We start from the raw sequence: 20,246 nt of genomic DNA on the forward strand, positions 1-20,246 counted from the left end.
AAAATATAAGTAGGTCAAACATGGAAAAGAAAAAAATGTGTATATATATATATATATATATATATATATATATATATATATATATATATATATATATATATAAAATGTGTGTGAGATTTATTTTTTAAATATAAACAAACACAGTAAAGTCTTGGTGGTATCAATTTTGTCACCAAAAAAACTAACACAATACAGCTATTATGTTTTGAGTGTGTGTGTGCGTGCATACCAGCATCCCTATTTAGCAATATCTTGCTCTATCTACAACCTCTGTGTGTGTGTGTGTGTGTGAAAACAAGACATTAGGACAACTGTAGTGTGCGTTTATAGAGTTTTATTTTTAATTAATTAATTAATTAATTTTTTTTTTATTTTATTTATTCTTTCAGGACCAATGACGTTGTGTAGACACCCGGAAATATTGAATTGGAGATCAGTGATGTCGGTGCTGTGACCCAGTGAATTATTATAATGACTAAATAGTGGAAAATAGTTTATAAAATTACACATATTCCTTTCATTAAAGTGGTAATGAAGGAAGTAACAGAAAAATATTTTCTAAAGAAAAGAAAAAGACTGAAAGAAAGGCTTCGTTTAGATGCATTCTTGGAAATGTAGTTCTCCACGTCTACCATTAGCATATAGGTAATTGAAGTCTGCCAGTAATAAAACTACAAATCCCATCATATTTGAAGTTCAATGCCAGACGAGATAAGTGAAGTCATGAGCAGCAGCAGACTACCCAAAAGTCATGTAAATATTTACAGCACCAGTTGAGTTGTTATCTTTTGTAACTGACAAAAAAAAAAAAATTAAATTCATTCTGCTACATTTCCCGAAGACGAAGGTTTCAGAACCAGGTAATGTGACCAGACAAGATTTCGTGTAATGTGTAATTAATGTCTTTCAATATATATATATATATATATATATTTGTAAAGCTTATTTGGACTCGTGAATAGTAGCTGAATTAGCTGTGACTCGGTGAGGATACAGTCTCAGCACGTTTAGTTTTTAGTGCTCTTTAAAGCATGTTTGTTATCCAGCAGCATAGCGATGTGCTAGCAAGACTAAATCATCTTTAACTGCACTGAGAAACTGCGCCTGGTACTGAACCAAAATCATGATGTACTCAAATCAATATGCGTTCAGATTGCAGACTATTATATTCAGGCTAGAGCAGTGACATGAAAGCAAATTGGATCAATCTGTATGTTATTTGGAGTTCATTTGGTTTTATAATTGCACATTTGAAAATGCAGCTTTAATTAAACACCAAATTAAGCAGTGCTACTGCTAATTATGTTCGCTTTGCAAAGTCATTAACATTGCTTAAATTCTTAATTTACTGCTTTAAAAAAAGATGTTTTTCAGACAGGTGTGTAGGGGGAAACACAGGTTTATTTTATTTTATGAACATAACTATTTAAATGCGAAGCAACATTAGGCAATTATGCGCAAATATTTAACAGCATGTTTGTTTGTTTGTTTGTTTGAGGTGCATACTTTTTATTCCAGAACTTTCCCCGCTGTAGAATACAAACCAGTTTGTTGTATTATATTTAACTTATATATCTCTATTAGATTCAAGGAGACATTATTTATTATATTTGTTATATTAATTTCTGGAGTTTTGGATTACACCCTTTTATTTAAGCGTTTAACTAAAGTATATGATATAGCTATAGTCAGGTCCATAAATATATGGACATTGGCAAAGTTATTGTTATCTTAGCCGCCTACCACAGCATGTAATGGAGTACAAATCAGCTTTAATGTGATGGTATTTAAATCCAAATCATGTGAACTGTGTAGGAATTATAGCGATTTGGACAGTCCATGAAAAGTCCCCCTTTTAAGGTCCCAAAAGTAATTGGACCCTTGGCTGCTCAGCCAGGTGTATGGGAAGCCAAACCACTCAAAAGCTGGTCCAAACTGAGCTGCTCGCAGTATAATTCCTATAATTCCTACACCGTTCACCTGATTTGGATTTAAATGCCATCAAATTAAAGCTGATTTGTACTCCATGATATGCTGTGGTAGATGGTTAAGATAACAGTAACTTTGTCAATGTCCATATATTTTTTATGATCCTGACTGTATGTCATATACTTTAGTTAAATGCTTAAATGAAAGAGTTTAATCCAAAACTTCATTTGGATGTAAGTACCCTCAAATTAAAGCTGAAAGTCTACTCTGAGCTCATGTTCATTATTTATTGTCCAATATAGGGTGGTAGGAAGCTATAAAATACCTATAACTTTGCCAATGTCCAAATATTTATGGACGTATGGAACTGTATGTAATTATAACTATATCAACTTCAATAGTGGTTGATCAGAATGTAACATAAAAAGAAGAAAAATTGTAGGTCCTTTGGTTACGCTTAGCTTTTGCTTAGCAGCTGGACCTGCATTATACACACTAGTGGTTTGTTTGTTTGTCTGTTTGTTTTGTTTGTTTTGCTGTTGATTTGAGATGATGCATTGCTGCCCAAGTTGTTAACACACACACACACATATATATATATATATATATATATATATATATATATATATATATAATATAATATAATATAATATAATATAATATAATATATATATATATATATATATATATATATATATATATATATTATATATAATATAATATATATATATATATATATATATATATATATATATATATATAAACATAATATAATATATAATTATAGCACCAAAAGGAATAACTGCAAAACAAATTAACTCCAGATTCAGGTCTGTAAAGTGTCTTCCATGAGTTTCAGGACCTTATTAAATTTCAGTCTTTTTTTTAAAACACCCCTGATTTCTATATGCTCTTGTATCATCTAACCCTCTGTGTAGACTGCATGTAGCAACTGTGTGATGCACTCTTGGTGCTGCATCGTGGAGAGAGAGAGGCTGGCAGAGACCGGCGTGTCCATTTCTAATGCGCCCAGCACGGTAAGGTCCTTTACTCCACTGCTCCTGTTCACTTTTAGTTTGTGCATCTGGCGCACACAGCATAACTAATCCAAACACAAGTCATCCATATGGTAAGGCTGCATTGTGTTTGTGAGTGTATAGGATGAGTTGGGGACTATGTGGTGCCCAGAAGAGGAGGTTGGTGCTGGGGGTCATTGTCCTGTTGCTTGTGGACGTAATCTGGGTTGCTTCATCCGAACTCACTGTAGTAAATACAACACACACACAAGCATAAAACACACAGTGCTGGTTTTCCCACACATTCAGATTCTAATACAGTGTCATATATATATATGACTACGATTTAACACACATTCACTATTTTACTAGACTATTATAGAAATACAATCCCACAGCACTGTTCAATCTCCGTCTTTAATGTTTTGTATAAGAAAACAGCATGGTAAATATATTTGGGTTTCACCGAGGTGTTTGTGTGTATGTCAGTATGTGTTTGTGCAGCAGCAATACAGCAAGCCCTTTTTCAGCACGTTTGTGAAGACCTCCATGTTCATACTGTACCTGCTGGGCTTCCTGTTCTGGAAACCATGGAGACAGCAATGTGCAACCCAACAGCAGAGTGGCATATCCGTGAGTTCTGCAGCTGTCTCCCTGTGACTTTCATCAGCGTTACACCTTACAGCGAGGCCATATCCAATTGCAATTTGCCTTGCAGTTAGCAGATGTTAACGAATTAATAAAATGCTGAGCTTAGCATATCCTGCAAATGAGGTATGTGCATATGAATTTCTAAAAATAATAATAATTTAGAAACATTTACGTTGATCATATAGCAAACTCTTTAATCTAAACTGATTTTCAAAATGTGCAGACAGCTAAAGGCATTATGATGGAACCTGGTAAACTAGAGGTTAATGCAGGAGTAGTCCCATTAGTCAGTAAAAAGGCCAGTTTAAAACACGAGTAGTGTAATTAAGTAAGTGCTACTCTTAGATGCTAACATTATTGTGATAATCAGGTAGGTTCAGATTTTATAATGCTGATTGGTGATTGTGCATTATATTTATTATTTAAGAGACACTTTTTTTTCAAAATGACTAACAAGGAGACAGAACCCAATTCAAGCACAGAGCTGAGCAGTTAAGGGTTAAGCATGTTGCTGTAAGGTCCAGCAGTGGCTCTCAGCCAGTCCCATACCCAGCACTAAGCTGCTTTCTTTTTGGGATTATCAGTGAATTACATATGTGTATTTTACAAACAAATGAATTAGTACAACTTTTTGTTGTGAGTGTTTTAATGCACTCTCCATTGTTAGTCTATGAAATAATGTTTGAATGCCACCAACACTTTCCTCTCTTTGCTTTCCTCATCCATGGACCCCCTCTGCCTTGTATCTTCTAAACCCACAAAGCTTTCTTGCCCTGTTCATTGGCGATCAGATTAAAAACAGCAGAGAAATTGAGGAAATCACAACTGGATAAGGCTCTCCTCTCATCCTGCGCTCTCCCGTCCAAATTCTCATCTGATGTGACTTCTGCTAAGAGCACTTTCTACAAAGAAAAGCTGGAAGCTTCTGCACACACACAGCTTCTGTATCACAAGCGCTACAACATCTTTTCTTCACTTCTTAACCCGCCAGCTCCTCCTTCTCTGTCCTCCCCTGACTGCCGAAGAATTTTGAAGAATTAAATCTGCCAGACCTTCACTCCTACCCCAAATCCTACATTACACATTCAGGATTCCTCTTCACTTTCTTTGACACATTTTCTCCTCTATCAACAAAAGAGTTCCTGCAAGTCATCTTGCCCTGCAATCTCACCACCTGCCCACTGGGTCCCATCCATTCCACAATGCTCCAGACCATCTCACCTCCAAAGACCACCTCCCTTTCAACACTACTATCATTAATGACTCCTTCATTTCTGGTCACGTGCCAACTGCATTCAAGACAGCAAAGGTTATTCCGATCCTGAAGAAACACACTCTAGATCCCTCACACATCAGCAACTACCGACCGGTATCACGTCTCTCTGTTTTCTTTCTAAAAATCCTCAAACGTGCCATCAATAATCAACTGTCCCTCTATCTCAATTCCAAGATTTTAAACAAGCTGATTTCAAAGTGGCACGTAAAACTGCCCTCGTGGTCACCACAGAGAAGCTGCATGCCGCTAGATCAGCCATCATCAGTGTCATCAGTCTTCATCCTCGTCGACTTTTCAGCAGCATTTGACACCGTCAACCACGAGACTCTCTTGTCCATCCTCATGAGTCTTGGAATTCATAGCACAGCATGGCAGTGTATGTAAATGTAAATGAATGCTGAAATTGCTAGACTGATTGGGTTTAATGCCATTTTCAGATTTCTGATGCTGACTCACTTGTGACTGCTGCTGGCACTGAAAACAGCTTTAATAATTCCCTAGTGAGTATATACCCACAAAACGATACACACTCACTCTGTGCTGTAATTCAAAAGCCTTTTAACGTGCTCCGAGCCCTACACTGTTGTGTCCCTGGGCTCTCCCACTGTTAGCCCCATGTGTACAGAGAGTATGCACTAAAATCTGCATATCGGGGCCGTTTTATATAAACATTGACATGGGTAAAAAGTCAGCCAATTTCTGATTTATGAGAAATTTAGGAGTTCCCATGAGGTGTAGATGTATGAGGCAGTATTTTGCCAGTTTAAAATGAGATATTTTAAAACCCCTATAAAATATAATATAATTAATAGCATATTTATCTCAGCAGCAGTAGAAGCAGCTTTTGTTAAAGGCAGTAATAGGACTTTGTTCTTGTGTAGCCTTTTATATCCTTTAATCCCTTTAATACCTTTTATACCCTTTACTTATGCATGTCCATTGTTGGAATATATCCAGTTCAGAGTACATACAGGACAAAGCCCTCATACAGAACGCAAGTGTAGCTGGCATGTGAACATTGTGTAGTCTGTGTACTAACAGTGCCATTGCTCTCTAGAGTGAGCCTCTGTATGTGCCAGTGAAGTTTCAGGATGTTGCTGATATCACTGTCAGTCGAGAGGCTAAGACTCGTAAGTATTTCTGCAAAAACTTTATAAAACACAGAGACATGTTGTACAGTCAAGTCAGTAACATATTGTTGCCCTATATAGTATATTAAATATTAATTATTATTATTATTATTATAAAAAATAACATATTAACAGTTCTCAACACATACACTATATGGCCAAAAGTATGTGGACACCTGACCGTTCTTCCCCAAACTTTTGCCCCAAAGTTGGAAGCACACAATAGTCCAGGATGTCTTTGTATTCTGTAGCATTACAATTTACCATCAGTGGAACTAAGAGGCCCAAACCTGTTCCAGCATCACAATGCCCCTGTGTACAAAGCAAGGTTTGGCAAGGTTGGAGTGGAAGATCTTGAGCAAACTGCACCGAGCCCTGACCTCAAACCCCACTTAACACATTTGGGATGATCTGGAAGACTGACTGTGCCCCAGGGCCTTCTCAGTCAACATCAGTGCCTGATCTCACTAATGCTCTTGTGGCTGAATGGACAAATCCCAACAGGTACTCTCCAAAATCCAGTGGAAAGCCTTCCCAGAAGAGTGGAGGTTATTTAACAGCAAAGGGGGACTAAATCTGGAATGGGATGTTTAAAAAAGCATGTGTGTGTGTTGGTCAAGTGTTCACAAACTTTTCACATATAGTGTATGTAACCTGGCCATGTAATAAAAATCTTTTCTCTCCTTTTCCTGCCTTGGGTGTTTTTTTTGGTGTATGTGGTGTTACGGTGGTGTGTGTAGCTGTGAGGAAGCAGCGTGTGAGGTTCAGTAATGTGATGGAGGTACGTGAACTTCCTCACTCTCAGGCTTTAGAAGCCAAACTGTCTCGCATGTCTCATGCAGCCACCTCACTCAGGATTATGGGAAAACTTGGCATCAGTGCTGTGGCCAAAATCAGCTTCTTCTTCTGTTTTGTGGTGAGATCACAAACACACACACACACAAACAAGTGTAATCTCTTCGTTTTCTCTCTCTCTCTTTCTCTCTCTCTGCGTCAAATTCTATTCACTTTATTGGCATGAATTGTAGTTAACTGTTGCCAAAGCATTAAGTGGAATAAAGGAAACAGAAAAAAATAATAGTGATGAGAGTATATATAAAAAGGGGACAGTTAAATAGAAATAATAAAGCATGTATATATTTACTATGCACATACAAAGAAATATCTTTGCGAGGTACAGTGATGTATAAATACCCTTCCTTATTTCCTCTATTTTTGTGTGTTTGTCGTATTAAATGGTTTCAGATCCTCATACAAAATGTATATAAGAGAAGCCCATAAGGAGGGACAGAATATAATTTTGGCATTTGTAAATGAAATCTCACTCTTTCTCTCTCTCTCTCTCTCTCTCTCTCTCTCTCTCTCAGTGGTTCCTGGCTAATCTGGCCTATCAGGAGGCTCTGACAGACACGCAGGTGGCCATCGTAAACATTCTGTCCTCCACCTCAGGTGAGCGTGTAAACTAAAAGGACTAAAGACTAAAAGACCTAGAGTTTTAGCTGCACTTCCACAACATTTGATCAGGTATCTGTAAATATGTGTATGCTTGCATAAATGAGAATGATTGCTTAAGCCAATTGAAACACTATATGTGTGTTGTGATATTTGTTGGTTTCAGGCCTCTTCACTTTGATCTTGGCCTCCATATTTCCCAGCAATAGCAATGATCGTTTCACACTTTCCAAACTGCTTGCTGTTATTCTCAGGTCAGTTCAAGATCACTTTAAATGACTCAAAATTAGATTTTTATCCTTATCAATGGGGTAATGTGTGCTTTTCCCTCTTTTGTTAGCATGGTGGGAGTGGCTGTGGTCAGTTTCTCAGGGATGGATAGTTCTGGTGGAAAAGGCACTATTGGTAACCATTAAACCAGCTCTGATTCCTTACAAAGCTCAGTGTTAGAGTGCAGATGTATTGATACTGGTCTATAATAGCAAATGCTTTTCAGTGTTTTATTTTATTTAAAATTGCATTACACAGTTTGGTAGAAATGTATTATTGGAAGCAAATTGTGAAAAAAAAAAACAGTGCTTAGTATTTGAAATTAGTAATTAGTCTTTAAAATGTTTTGCCAAACCCAACAGCTCTATGCCATAATGTTTAGGCTTTCCAGTGGGTTTTATTTAGGCTTCCCAATAATTTTAGAGAATGTTTTCCTCTACTGACTCAATCATGTTACTTTGTTGTCGGTGGTATTATTATTATTATTATTATTATTATTATTATTATTATTAATATAAAAGCTTTACATGTATGATGATGATTATGATAGTAGCTTCTTTCATATATTTATTTATTTTTGCAGTATGTATAAAATAATTAAAATATGGGAAACCACACCAAATACATAATCTAAGAAAAAGTTAATTTCTATCAATTATGTATAAAATTATTAAGGCCATTGTAAATAAATAAAAATGAATAAACATGTAAGGATATGCCTTTATATGTAAAGGGAAAAAATGTGACCTAGACAAACGAAGTAAAAGGCCAAGAAACAGAAGATAAGTAAGAACAACAGGACATTCTGCTGTAGGAAAATAATCAACGATGAGGTGGTGGGATGCAAAGCGGGGGCCGCACCACCCTAAAGTTGATTATTTTCCTATAAAAGCACATCTTGAAATGTTTTATCAGAACACTTTGGAACATATTGTTTTCTTATATAATATCCAGCATAGTTTGGCAGCATCTATAATGTTTTATTAATCAAGGAATAACAAATTGTACTTTTTTTTTTTATCAGTTTGTAGTTGTGGACAAGTTAATGCCTATTATCACTTAACAGGATAAAAAAGCGTTCCCTCACCATCCTTAGTCTGTTACAAAGCTCACACAACACTTCTTCAATAAATGTCTCCATCCAAAAACCTCTCCATATCATTTACACATTTTTAATTGTTTATTAGCTGTTTATTATTAGATCAGATGGAGAGTCATTCAGTTCCCTGTGAATCAGGTGTGCATTGATGTAAACCTGTGATTTGAAGTAACCGCCTACTGTAAAAACACTATTGTCGGAGCAGTTGTTATAGAAAATTAATCAACACCACCTGACAGATTAGAGAATCCAACAATGATGTGGTATAACTAGTGTTAAATTCTCTATTGAAAATGAACAGTATGATTAAATGTTGAAACCTGACAGAAGGTGACTGATGTTTTAGCGACCCTGTGGTTTTTGTGTAGGCTATCTCTGGTCACTGCTGAGTGCTCTCCTATACGCAGTCTACATCGTTATGCTAAAGAGAAATGTTGATCGAGAGGAAAAACTTGATATCCCAATGTTCTTCGGTGAGTAGATTATATGAACCCTAACACACCCATAACCTCACACTCCTATAACATCCATGTTCTGTGTTGTTTATGTATCTGTGTATGCGTATGTAGGCTTTGTGGGCTTGTTTAGCCTGCTGCTGTTATGGCCTGGCTTCGTGCTGCTGCATTACTCTGGGTTGGAGCTGTTCGAGATGCCTAATCAGATGGTAATCTTCTACATCCTCATCAACGGCCTGATAGGGACTGTGCTCTCTGAGTTCCTCTGGTTATGGTACGTGACATGGAGATTGTGAGTGAGTGAGTGTGTTTTATAGTGGAATAATGGTGACTCGGGTGTCTTAAGCTTGTGTCGAGGAGTATGTACATGTTGTAATGGTTACATGTCCTCACATGGGAAAGGAGACATTGATACTGTAGGAATCATTTTTGGGTAACACTAGAAGAAAGTCCTTTTCACGAACAGTACCTATATAAAAATATATCTTTTTTTAACAATACTATAGTTCAGCCTGTGGCAAAGATGAGTTATATAACAAAATTATACAACAATTATGTAGCTCTGGTGGTCCACTAATTTGATTGGAAAAGCAGCATTCAAAAAGTGCTGATCTTTAATAGAACAGCACTGGTACATTTCACTGTTTGTATTACTCTGCTTGTCTGTGTTAGCTACATAAAATTCCAAATCTAGCAATAGTTTGTTACACTGAAACCGTTACTACACTTACTATGGGCTGTCAGTCAGTCTGTGTGTTGCATGGCAACAGGGGCACTGCTAGGGCTTCTGGGCCCCCTGGTTAATTTGTACTCCGAGCCCCAAGTGCCCCTGCTCTACCCCCCCCCCCCCCCCATTATCTTTTCTTATTGCCACGTGTAAAAACAATTACCAATAATCATAACATTTATTGCATATTCAATAAGAGACTTTATAGTTACAAAGTCTTGCTTTTATTTTTTTACAACCTAGCTTAGGTTGAAGGTCATGGTTTGCATTATTTTTGCAAACAAGAGCTTATATACCAATATAGGTCTCAACAGCAATATTAAATTAGCATATAGAATGCATGTTTGTGTTTTTCAGGGGCTGTTTTCTCACTTCATCTCTCATTGGGACACTGGCTCTGAGCTTAACAATTCCACTGTCCATCGTGACTGATATATGCTTGCAGAAGGTGAGATGTTTAAACTGGCCTAAAAGGTGTACTGTGTATATATATAATGTGCAAATGCAAATCCAGGTTGGTCCATAAATAATTATGTAGTTCATGGGATTGTTTTGTTTTGTTTTGCAGCTAATTGGATTTAAAATAAAATGGTATACAGGGAGGTTAAATGCAGTCTGTCAGCTTTAACTTGAGGGTATTTGCATTTATATTGGGCAAACCATATAGGAATTGTGCTATTTTTAATCTAATGAATAGAGCACAAGCAACAAAAATTGCTGACTACACTATATATTCTCCGCTTTACAAGCAGTGTAACCTAAACACTGTATGTGTGTATGCATTCCCAGACGAGTTTCTCTTGGTTATTCTTTGCTGGAGCAGTTCCAGTTTTTCTCTCCTTCTTCCTGACTGCACTCCTGAGCCACTACAATAACTGGGACCCGGCGATGGTGGCACTGCGGAGAGTTTTCTCCTTTATCTGCCGCAAACACAGGATTCACAGGTGGGGATTCCTCATTGAAAGCAGATGTTTAGCATTAGTTTGGACTCTAATGCTACAGTTGTATGCAAAAGTTTGGACTTCCCTCATCAAATTACATATTTTGTTAATTTATTTGTTATTTTTTAAATTTTATTTAATTTATTATATTTTTTCCCATTTATTTGTATAGTGAAGTGAAAAGAAGTAAACATTAAAAACTATTTAAAAAATTTAAATTATTAAAAATTTAAGTTACATTTAAATTACAAGTTACAGTTTAATACAAAGTTAATTAATATTTGATGAACTTAAAAACCTAGAAAAATACCAGATGTCTGTTTGCATACAGTGCTGTGAATTCTTCTGTTTTTGTGTATCTCATACTAAATAGTTTTAGATCTTCAAATGAAATACAACATAAAACAAAGGCAGCCTGAGTAAACACACAATACAGTTTTTGTTTTTTATTGAAGCAAAAAAAAGTTATCCAACACCTATTACCTATGTGAAAAACTAATTTCCACCTTTGTGCCACCTTTAGCAACAATAACGGCAACCAAGTGCTTCCGATAACTGGAGTCTTTCACTTACTTCTAGGACTAGGATTTACTCCTGTGCCTTGGATCATTTTCTTGCTGTATAATCTAATTGCTCTTGAGTTTCAACTTACGGAATAAAGACCGGACATTCTCCTTTAGGATTTTCTGGTCATGTTTCCCTCAATTATTGCAAGTTCCCAGGCCCTGAAGCAGCAAAGCATCCCCACACCATCACACTTCCACCACCATGCCACCATGTGTTTGGTTTACACCAGATGTAACAGGACCCCTCTCTTCCAAATAGTTCCACTTTAGACTCCTCAGTCCACAGGACATTCTCCAAAAAGGTTTGAGGATCATCAAGGTGTGTTTTGGCAAAATTCAGACGAGCCGTAATGTTCTTCTCGGTTGGATGTCATTTTTGCCCAGTGTCTTTCTGATAGTGGAGTCATGAACAGTGTGACCTTTATTGACGCAAGAGAGGTCTGTAGGTCCTTTGATGTTGTCCTTGGCTCTTTTGTGACTTCCTGGATGAGTAGTTGGGGGAATTTTGGAAGGTCTGCCACTTTGGGAAGGTTCACTACTGTGCTGAGTTTTTCCATTTGAAGGTAATGACTCTCGCTGGTGTTCTTTGGAGTCCCAGAGCCTAAATGGTAAATGGTCTGCACTTACTGGGTAAGACCTTTTTACCAACTTCATGCTGTTGAAAAAGTTTTACTTAAGTGCTGTTTTGATTGAACAGGGTTTGCAGAAATCAAACCTGGTTGAGTCTAGTCCAGCGGAACCTCATTATGAATGCAGTTTCATAGATTTGGGGAATTCGTAATTATGGGGGCAAATACATTTTCACACAGACCTAGTTGGTATTTGATAACATTTATGCTTCAATAAATAATATTATCATTTAAAAGCTCTATTTTGTGTTTACTCATTTTGCCTTTGTTTGACCTTAGATTTTGTTTTAGTTTCTGAAATAATGTAGTGTGAGAGATGCACAAAAACAGAAGAAATCAGCAAATACTTTTTACAGCACTATACAGTTGGAACAGTACACAGTGAAATGAAACAACATTTCTCCACGACCATGGTGCGACGTAAGACAACACAGGACTACAAGAGACTACACAGAACTAAATAGAACTAAAAGACCTACACATTTTTACATAAACTACATGTGCAAACAACACAAGACAGTACAATAACCACTAAAACAGGACAATAGGCACAGTAAGTGACCGTGTAACGCTGACCAGTACACTGTTCTAGTGTGGAAGTATCGGATATACCAGATAGTGCAAAAGAATAATGATATAATAAAAATGCTTTGAATGTAAACATAACATACTATGAGATAGTATTCAGCAGATAAGCTTATACCATATATGGACATAGCATTTATTGTGATAGCAGCGAGGTAGTAGTTGAAGTAATTTGTAGTAGATTTTGAGGTGCAAAAACAGAGCTTCTCATCATCCCTGCCTGCCCCTCAATCGACCACAACCTCACTGTACAGCTTGGCTCAACCACACTCAAGCCAACCAGGACAGCCAGAAACCTTGGAGTAACTTTCAATGACAACGTGACCTTTACAGACCACATTTCAACAACTGCACGATCCTGTAGGTTCATTCTGTACACCATGAAGAAAATCAGGCCCTATCTCACTGAACAGGCTACACAGTTATTAGTCCAGGCTCTTTTTATCTCAAAACTGGATTATTGCAACGCACTACTCCTGGACCTCCCAACCAGCTCCATGAAACCCCTTCAGATGATTCAGAATGCAGCAGCATTTGTTTTCAACCAGTCCAAAAGAACCCACGTTACACCCCTCTTCATCTCCCTCCACTAGATTCCTGTACAGGACCTTGTCTGGAACAGCACCTCCCTACCTCAACACTCTCCTTGAGGTTAATATTCCCTTTCGCAACCTGCGATCAGTTAACGACCAATGCCTGGTAGTGCCTACTACGCATGAGGTTCCTTTCCAGAACCTTCAAACTGACTGTCCCTCAGTGGTGGAATGAACTTTCAATATCAATCCGGACAGCAGGATCTGTCACTCTCTTCAATAAATGACTAAAGACCCTCCTCTTCCACTTAACTAACCTGTAAATTAACCCCCCCACACCCCAACACACACACACACACACACACACACACTTTTTTTTTTTTTTTTTTCCTTTAAATATATAAAACATTCTGCACTGGCTCTTACACCTCTACTCTGCACACTTTGCTTCTCTAGAACTCAGTTAAAAGTCATGTATGGTAGCACTACTTGTACTGTTGCTTGTATTTCCTCATTTGTAAGTCACTTTGGATAAAAGCATCTGCTAAATGAATAAATATAAATGAGGTGCGTTTTGGATTATTGTGCAGTTGTAGAAGCCAGACTGCTATTGTCAGATTCCCTGTGTTACATTTGCTTCCGGACTTTGGATAGGGGTAATTTTGACAGGGTGCCCAAACTTTTGCATACATCTGTAATAAGCTGACTTTACAAGCAAAAAAAGAAGTAATTGAATGTGTATGTTTTAACTGAAGCTGATATTTGACAGCATGTAATTTCAGAAATCTGTTTTGAACTGGTCCATTGTGCAGGATGTTTTCAGGCTTTTATTTTTATACATGGTTTTTTTTTTTAGTCTCATGCTTTGACAGCTCCTACCTGCCTTTCAGACTTCTATTATGTTTGAGAAGCATTTTTTTTTTTTTTTTGCAATCCTAAACAGCTTCAGTGTGTTTGTTCTGTTGGTGAAACTGAATACAGTATTGTAATTGAACCAGAATATAACCCAAGGTGACAGCAGGATTAGGAATATAAGACAGTGTTTAAAAGCTTTGGAATGCAGGCCTTCCTCAGGTTATTCATAAGCTGTTAACTGTCTCCTTGTATTTCCTCTGTTCTCTAAAACTTTAAAGATGGTATGCCTTGATTTATTACTCAGGTTACTGTGGGTTTTTGTTTTAAATATTTGGTATTTTCCCTTATCAGGGAGCTGTCTTGTTCTTAGCACTGAATGATGATGTGAGTGGGGGTGGGGGGGTTGCGACCCACAGATGAACTTCTGTAGATCTTTCACAATGTGATGTGTGAATGTATTTATTAATTATTTGCTGTAAATAAAGTTACTGTAGGTAATTTAAAGGTTGACCAGTTGTGTAAAGTCTTGTGTTCAGTCTCCTTTGATTAATGTTAAAGGAGCCCTTCAGTTAGATTATTTTATTATTCCTAAATGGCTTTTCTTTAAGAGCTTTTCTTAACCTGCGCTGTGTATAACTTTTTCCAATTTGTTTCAGAAGGCTGCTAGGTAAGTGCAGGGAGGAAGAAATGAGGATAGTGGAAAGTGCCTTTTAGTCATTGAAGTAATATCCCTACACCACTGGAGGGAATACCTGAGCATAACTGTTTCTTTATCTTAAAATTGTCTTGTGATGAAAACTAAAACTCCTTAAGGTGATTAATTACTCTATTATTTTGTTATTCTTAATGAGATAAATGTAAAGGGTTTTCTGTACATTTTGTAAATCGTTGCATGCTAATACGAACACAGGCAATAGTGAAATTCTAGTTTAAATCCAGGTGTATATATAAAGATAGTGGTCTGTTTAATAAAACTAATAAAGCATAATCATATTTGAGACATTTAATGGCATAGATTCATTGTTGATTAAAGATTATATCTGTGTAATGTGTGTTGTATTGTGTGGATGTTTTGTAGATTAGCAGAGGACAGTGAGCAGTGTGAGAGTCTCATCCCTTTACAGAGCTCTGCCCTCGATAACAGGGGTTTTTGCTCTTGATTAACATTTTAAGAGGTAAGCTATGACCTTTGTACATACATGCTCTAACAAGAGGCACGAGCACAGCCAAATCATTGCGTTTTTCTTTATATGGGCGTTGTTTGCCTAGATTGCCCTAGAATGGATATTATTGTTCAACATAACATCTACACCAAAGGTAAAAACAATCCAAATGAACAGATTAACTGCTAATATATAACGTTTAGTGTAATTTGACTTAATAATAAATGTTCACATTTATGATCACGTTTGAATATGTATTGTTTTATTTGAGATAGATAATAATGCTACGTCATGTGTGCAGATGGGACTACAGTGCTTGTGAAGCCATTTTATGATATTCAGTGTTTGGTTTGGAGGAGGTCTTTTTGCCATTTTCCCATCTGCTATGTGTCTCAAGACACAGGCGTAAGCAAGAGTTAAGGGAGTCTTTCTTGGTCGCAGATGTTGGTGGTTTGCAGACTGTTTAGATTGGCTTTATCTAATTCCAAAGCAAGCCAAGGCACTCATTTGGCCTTGATAGCACATTACTCCTGAGTAAACTGGCCCATGTTCATTTTATTTTGAGTACAAATCAACTGGAATAATTCTTTGAGTAAAAAGTGAGGCAGAGGCAAACTGCTTCTGTTCTCTGTGTGTGCGTGTGTGTGTGTATGCTATATTGTCAGAGAAAAAATATGAGGATCATGCCTCAGCTTGAATCATCACTCACCTACTGTACACACATGTACACACACCGACATCAATCTGCTATTCTCATTGTGCAACTAGTAATATTGGAACCTGCATTTTTATTTTTATCCAATTTTTCACCATGATTGTTTATCAAAGAAAGGTAACCAAAGTAAAACCTCTTCATACAGGAACCGAGAAGCAGAAAATGACAATCTGAAACCTGCCATTGTGGCTCGTGTCACTTCCTCCTCTTCCCCACATATATTGAAGACCCTGTGATTGACCATTCTTAATCCTCATTTTGTTGGCTGTGATATCTCAGGGCCAGAAAACCACACCCAGGCAAGCAGCTTTCATCGGCCGTGATGGATGATCCAGACATACTGACTGACTTTCCAATCACAGTATCACAAACTGAGCCCTTTCCAAGAAAAATGAGATTGTGATAAGCAGAGTCTGAGATGTTGTACTAACACATGTTGTGTGTGTGTGTGTGTGTGTGTTCATCAGTATATCACAATATGTCTGATTTGTGTTATTAAATTAATACAGGCTATACACACTTCATAGTTATTGTTAAGCAGATTGATATACATGCAGATTTGCTGCTTTCAAATCACCATTTCTCCCTTGAAGTACAAATAGCCTATTATCTTTTTAATCTTTGTACTATAGATAGTGTCTAGATGTCAAGGTCCTAGTAAAACCTGCATGTTATATTTCACCATTGAAACGAGACACTAAAACCATGTAACATGGTAATTAATATTTTGCGTATATGACTTACCATTACCATGTAATTTAATAGATTGTGTGTATTTGGTATGAATTACCAAATACAATCTAAATCCAAGTAAACACTATTGAGCACGTGTCCAGTGTTTTCTCCTGTATTTCTTTTCTTTTGCACAGGGGAAACCCCTGTTCTGTCCTTCTCGTTGAGCAACGTTGTGTTCTGAATTTACACAGACCACAACGTAATTACAATTGCAGAAAAATTGTTTTGCACAGTCTTTCAGCTGCACTCATGTTTGACGCATGTGAATCAAAGAGGGCTTTGGTTGAATGACCATTGTGATGATGTCACATGACGTGTCTTGGCCCAAATCTGCGGAAAATCCGCTGTAATTTGGAAAAATTGCAAGCGTCTCTGAATATTACTGCGATCACAAAAATCCTGGGGGGACTGATTGTAGCGTCGGTTCTTTCGCCAGTTTTGGAGAAATCAGACTGGCTCATTGGTAAGTAGTGTAGGAGTTGGTGTGTTGTTAACTCCCCAGGTCATCACTTTAAAAGAATACTTCAGCGTTTTTCAAAATGTGTTCACAAAGACTATGTGGACACACAATTCTGATCGTTTCAAATCAGATCTGAACCACTTTCGTCTGTGATCCAATCTCATTTGTGGAACTGCGACATGAAAGAGAACGCTCAGATCAGAATTCATGAGCTGTTTCCCAAAACACATGCAAATATCATAAATGTTTACAGTGCAGCAATACAACAACGGAGGACAGCAACAGCACAGACTTTATTCAGTGGATGGATGGGGAAATTGGATGGGACCTACTGAATCTGTAGTGTTTAGAACAATTGCCCAAGAAGTCTTGGTGTGTATGCGGGGTGTTTCGAGAGACAGGTGCATTTACATAAGAGACAGATATGAGTTGCTTGCGTTTACAAATATGAACAATAAGAGAAACGGAGCCGATTTGAGCCGAAATTGGAATTAAAGCTTTTAGTGTGAAAGTAGCCAAAGGCAGAGAGGTTTCAAAATGTTTCACAGCACAGTAAATACATTTAATTGAAACTCCGTTATAATGGAAGTCTAAGGCCAGTGGTCGACGCAGGCAACTATATAACAAATTCAAAACTACAGCCGTTACACTCTAATAATGAAGGTCGTTATTTACTCTAATTTCTAACTTTCCAATGCTGGAGCAACACAGTTCAAATATATTCTGGTTATTTACACTTTCTGAACATATTTGTGGTATCCATGCATAATTGGAGGTCCCGTCTCTGAAAAGACAAATTATACACGTTAAAGTTGTTTGATTTATAAATACCTCTGAATAAAAAATGAAAACATTCTACAAGAAAAGCATTTGGTTCACATAAACATTTACTGTTAACCCAGCCACTGCCCTTAGACTTCCATTGTGAGTTTAGCATAAACAGGCTTTCTATACTTCTCCCACTGAAGGGAAAGGACTTAAAATTCGTATCTGTGGTAATCCATATGATACACATATGGTAGATAGAGATTAAGGTTGAAAATCGCTAGAGTTTACATTTGAGAATGTGGGTAGGATCTTATTACTCTGACCAAAAGAGATCAAGAATAAAATTTCAGAAGAAAAGACACAGATGGAAAAAAAAAATAGATTTTACTGAATTATTAAGCCTTTAACCATCCAGGACCATAACTCCATACCTTTTTTCCTATTAGTCTCACTGTATTTACTGAATAATTTGTAAGAGTTGCTCAATAATATAACTGAAAATTTGTGTGGCACTTGAAATGAAAGGAAATCAGCCACCCTCTCAATTATTCAAATAAATTATTCTGATCATCTTTTATGCTAATCTGTTGGCTGTATTTTGCATTGAATCAGTGAAAACAAATAAAACTGGATGTGCCCTGTAGATGTGCTTGGAACAGAAACCCTGGATGTTTCTGCTGACACAGCTTCTGGGAGGAAGCCCAAAAGCCCTTGGCTCATAATAATGCAGGGAAAAAATCGGAGACTAACACAAAGCTCCCATCGCTCTGCCACAGATTTGGACAGATCCTAGCTCACAGTGTGTCAGTACAGCCTGTGCAGTGGCTTATCTCTGTTTTTATAGTACTTTTGTATGAGACTTAGTGTTCAACACTGAGCCCTTATGCTAGCAGACATAATGTAGATGGCTTTACAAGCTGTGTACTTACTGAGCTGTTTATAACAGCATTGTAGATACCGTTATTCAGTTATTACCTTTAATATATAACCGTAATTTTACTAAAGACAATTTTATGTTGTTGTTTTTTTTTTAAAAACAAACAAACAAACAAAAAAAACACTGGTGGTGAACATAATAGTGCTGTGATTCACAGCTTTTAGTGAACGAACTATCTTGAAATTTGAGTATTGCATGTATTACATAATCCTCAACATTGCAGTCTGACAGAAGTCATGCAATAGGGATATTTTATAGGATTGGGGGATGAAGAAAATAAGCCGCTACAGTTACAACATGGCCTCTGTGCTCACTGTTCAGCCTGCATAAACATTTTTAGTTCAATATATGTAATCAAGGAATAAGTAAGGAATAAAAATAATGGGGGTGTGCTGTTATAGGAACATAATCTGACTGACTAATTTGAGTATTTTCCAATAACAGCATATTCCAGAGTGGCGGCTATGGCTCAGGTGGAAAAGCGGGTTGTCCACTAATCGTAGGGTTAGTGGTTCGATTCCCGGCCCTCGTGCCTCCGCGTGCAGAAGTGTCCCCAAGTTGCTCCTGATGGCAAGTTAGCGCCTTGCATGGCAGCTCTGCTACCATTGGTGTGTGTGTGTGTGTGTGAGAATGGGTGAATGAGACAAAGTGTAAAGTGCTTTGGATAAAAGCGCTATATAAGTGCAGACCATTTACCATTTTATTCCTTTTTTTCCACAGCAATTTGACAATTTGACTAGTTACCAATTTTTTTTATTTATCAAAGGCCATACTGTACATTTTATCTTTTTATAATAACATTTAATCTTGTTAAATCTTGAAAGGCATGCCTGTCAAACAAGTTAGTTCCTGTTCACTTACAGTCGTGTTTAAACAGTTGTTCCCTTAACGGCCTCTCTTTTTATTCTCTTTCTTAAAGTTAATAAGGCAAATATACCTCAAAGTGCAATTTCTCCATCCTGAAGACTCTCCTGTGTTGAAAACTTCAAGGTACAGCTATACTTCTGAGTGTTACAAAGCACAGATTATGGAGACTCCTTCCAAAAATGTTTATATGGATCATCCAACTTGCATATCCCTGTGTAACATGGTACTACAGAGAATGATGACATTAGAATGAGTGCATTAATATAAATCTGAGTTGTCTTCTTGTCAAACTCTCCAAACTGCTGTTATAGAAAATCAATCAACACCTTCTGACCAATCTGAATCAAGAATTTGATCGAGAACTTATTTAGGTGAATTATCACTCTTTATGTCACCTCTCTTCCAAAAATACAATGGCTCAATTTCATGATGACCATACGTGTGCGAAGTAATCATAGCGTACTCATACATTCACATGCACATATGC

General features: G+C 37.1%; 1 protein-coding gene across 1 annotated transcript; it reads left to right on the forward strand.

The window, feature by feature from the left end:
* Positions 1-296: 296 nt before the first annotated feature.
* On the forward strand, positions 297-19,889 carry LOC128608960 (solute carrier family 35 member F5-like). Its single transcript, XM_053627205.1, has 16 exons — positions 297-860; positions 2,868-2,966; positions 3,090-3,195; positions 3,435-3,578; positions 5,310-5,372; positions 5,930-6,002; positions 6,743-6,918; positions 7,370-7,451; positions 7,621-7,708; positions 7,795-7,859; positions 9,192-9,296; positions 9,393-9,552; positions 10,363-10,453; positions 10,795-10,949; positions 15,193-15,289; positions 16,138-19,889. Exons 2-15 carry the CDS (start codon positions 2,953-2,955, stop codon positions 15,272-15,274), a joined length of 1,404 nt encoding a protein of 467 aa, XP_053483180.1. The 5' UTR covers positions 297-860; positions 2,868-2,952; the 3' UTR covers positions 15,275-15,289; positions 16,138-19,889.
* Positions 19,890-20,246: the final 357 nt, after the last annotated feature.

Source organism: Ictalurus furcatus, chromosome 6 (genome assembly GCF_023375685.1).
Source record: "Ictalurus furcatus strain D&B chromosome 6, Billie_1.0, whole genome shotgun sequence".
NCBI classification, from domain to species: domain Eukaryota; kingdom Metazoa; phylum Chordata; class Actinopteri; order Siluriformes; family Ictaluridae; genus Ictalurus; species Ictalurus furcatus.